This window comes from Lithobates pipiens, unplaced genomic scaffold (assembly GCF_037356315.1).
Source record: "Lithobates pipiens isolate NorthernLeopardFrog02 unplaced genomic scaffold, aLitPip1_a1.2 Scaffold_44, whole genome shotgun sequence".
NCBI classification, from domain to species: domain Eukaryota; kingdom Metazoa; phylum Chordata; class Amphibia; order Anura; family Ranidae; genus Lithobates; species Lithobates pipiens.
The window spans coordinates 4,846,561-4,849,458 of record NW_027507870.1 but is presented as its reverse complement, the minus strand read 5'-3'; the positions used below and the strand labels follow the sequence as shown (position 1 = coordinate 4,849,458).

General features: G+C 48.3%; 1 protein-coding gene across 1 annotated transcript; it reads left to right on the top strand.

Annotated features, from left to right (window-relative positions):
• The first annotated feature begins 431 nt into the window (after positions 1 to 431).
• Positions 432 to 2,603, top strand: LOC143956904 (E3 ubiquitin/ISG15 ligase TRIM25-like). The gene has a single exon (XM_077467074.1). It carries the CDS (start codon positions 438 to 440, stop codon positions 2,571 to 2,573), a length of 2,136 nt encoding a protein of 711 aa, XP_077323200.1. The 5' UTR covers positions 432 to 437; the 3' UTR covers positions 2,574 to 2,603.
• The last annotated feature ends 295 nt before the right edge of the window (positions 2,604 to 2,898 follow it).

Here is a 2,898-nt window from a genome sequence, read left to right as displayed (position 1 = left end):
TGTTCCTTCAGATAAATCCATTTCCTCCGGGTAATTCGGTTTTCTAAATGTTCAAATACAAAGGAGGAGGAAATATTCCTGAGGCAATGGCAGAGGTTTACTAAAACTGGAGAGCGCAAACTCTGGTGCAGCTATACATGGTAGCCATCAGCTTGTTCAATTACGTTTTTTGACAAACCTGAAAGCTGATTGGTTTCTATGCAGAGGTGCACTCGATTTTGCACTCTCCAGTTTTAGTAAATCAGCTATGTTTCCACAAATTATTAAATGTCTTTTATTTCCCCCAGATAGGGAGATTATTGTCAGGAATCCTCCTGTGTATTATCTCTGTTCCTCTGTATAAGGATTCCTATGACTACGAGTCTCAGCCTCAGCCCCTCCCTGTGTACAGAACTGGTCACACTGGTTACTTTCATTTCTCTCGTTTGCTTTCAGCGATGGCGTCTGCACATCTGAGCAAGGAGCTGGAATGTTCCGTCTGTCTGAGCATTTATACAGATCCCGTAACCCTTAAATGTGGACACAACTTCTGCCGGGACTGTATTGGTCGTGTGTTGGATACAGAGGAGGAGTCTGGAGGTTATTCCTGTCCTGATTGCAGAGAAGAGTTCCAGGATCATCCTGCACTGCGGAGGAACATAACACTACGGAACATAGTGGAGAATTTCCTGTCTTCTCAGCCAGATCAGGAGAAGTCCGGGGTCTTCTGTACTTACTGTATTCACACTCCTGTACCTGCTGTGAAATCCTGTCTGATGTGTGAAGCTTCTCTGTGTGACGATCACCTGAGAGTCCACAGCAAGTCACCAGAACACGTCTTATGTGACCCGACCACTTCCCTGGAGAACAGGAAATGCTCCGTCCATAAGAAGATCCTGGAGTATTACTGCACTGAGGATGAGACCTGTATCTGTGTGTCCTGCAGTTTGGCCGGAGAACATCGGGGACACCAGGTGGAGACTCTGGATGAGGCCTCTGAGATGATGAAGAAGAAGAAACTGAGAAATGTTCTGCAGAAACTGATGACAGAGAGAGAGGAGACGGAGAAAAGAGTCCAGAGTCTGCAGGAACACAGGAGGAAAGTACAAGGAGAAGCAGATGATGAAACAGAGAGAGTCACTGTCCTGTTCAGAGACCTCAGGAGACGTCTGGAAGACCTGGAGAAGAGAGTCCTGAGGGAAATCTCCAGGCAGGCTGAGAGGATCACTCTATCGCTGTCTATTATGATCCAACAGCTGGAAATAAAGAAGGATGAGCTGTCCAGGAAGATGGGGGACATTGAGGAGCTGTGTAACATGACGGATCCACTAACTGTCCTACAGCAATCAGACACAGGTGACTTGTGTTATACTGAGGATGGAGATGATGAGGACAGAGAGAGACATGATAAACTCCTCCATGATGGAGGGGATCTGGATGTGGGGGGGATCTCACACACATTACACACAGGTCTAACTGATATCATGTCTGGGGTAAATGTACAAATATGTCCAGGCACACAGGTCTATCCACATTCTACTACAAAGGGCGAAGGTCACATCAATACTGAACCATCCAGGAGATGTCCCCAACCCTCCCCCACCATGCAACCATCCAGGAGACCACCCCAACTCTCCCCCACCATACAACCATCCAGGAGACCACCCCAACTCTCCCCCACCATACAACCATCCAGGAGACCTCCCCAACCCTCCCCCACCATGCAACCATCCAGGAGACCACCTCAACTCTCCCCCACCATACAACTATCCAGGAGACCACCCCAACTCTCCCCCACCATACAACCATCCAGGAGACCACCCCAACTCTCCCCCACCATACAACCATCCAGGAGACCACCCAAACTCTCCCCCACCATACAACCATCCAGGAGACCTCCCCAACTCTCCCCCACCATACAACCATCCAGGAGACGACCCCAACTCTCCCCCACCATGCAACTATCCAGGAGATGTCCCCAACCCTCCCCCACCATACAACACTCACACTGCCAGGCTGGAAGGCCAAATATTGGGGTTGTACAGCAAACATCGGGGTTTACAGACATATTACTGGATGTGAGGACAGCTAGTAATAATCTACATATATCAGATGATAGAAAAACTGTATCCTGGTCATTCTCACATCAGAATCGCCCAGAAACACCAGAGAGGTTTCAGTATTATTCTCAGGTGATGAGCAGTCAGAGGTTCTCCTCGGGGAGACATTACTGGGAAGTGGATGTCGGGGGGGCAGTTATCTGGATAGTCGGGATGTGTTACCCCAGTATAGACAGGAGAGAAGAGCAGTCAGGGATTGGATGTAATAAAAAGTCCTGGGGTTTGGAGAGAAGGTGGTGGGATAATCTATACTCAGTGAAACATGACAGTAAGAACATCCTATTACCCGGCAGTATCTCCAGTGACAGAGTCAGGATAGATCTGGATTATGAGGCCGGGCTGATCTCCTTTTATGATCTGTGTGACCCGATCCAACATCTCCACACCTTCACCACCACCTTCACCGAGCCCCTCCATGCTGGGGTATATGTATCGGAAGGTTGTATAAAGATATGTGGGGGGAATCAGATGTGAGAAATCTGGCCAAAGGCTGGAAACATCACAGGGGGGGGGGGGGGCAGAATATGATTGGTGCAATATTCAGCCCATAGGAGGTAGCCTTGAACAAGAAACTATATTACTGATAAATGTATAAAGCTGCAGGCTCCGGGGCAGCCATTTTCATCCTTAACCTCACTTCACCACCTAGTGTGTCACTGAGCAGGAACAAGCCGGCTTGTTCTGGGTTAGTAACATATTATTTGTGTAGCCAGGATCAGGATGAATGCCCTGGGGCCTGCACCTTTCTATAGCCAAAATGTTTTTTCAGTTTTGAATTGAGTAGGGAAGGATTAGATCC

Excerpts from the sequence above, each read along its gene's own strand:
- LOC143956904 (XM_077467074.1), top strand. The coding sequence starts at position 438 with ATGGCGTCTGCACATCTGAGCAAGGAGCTGGAATGTTCCGTCTGTCTG.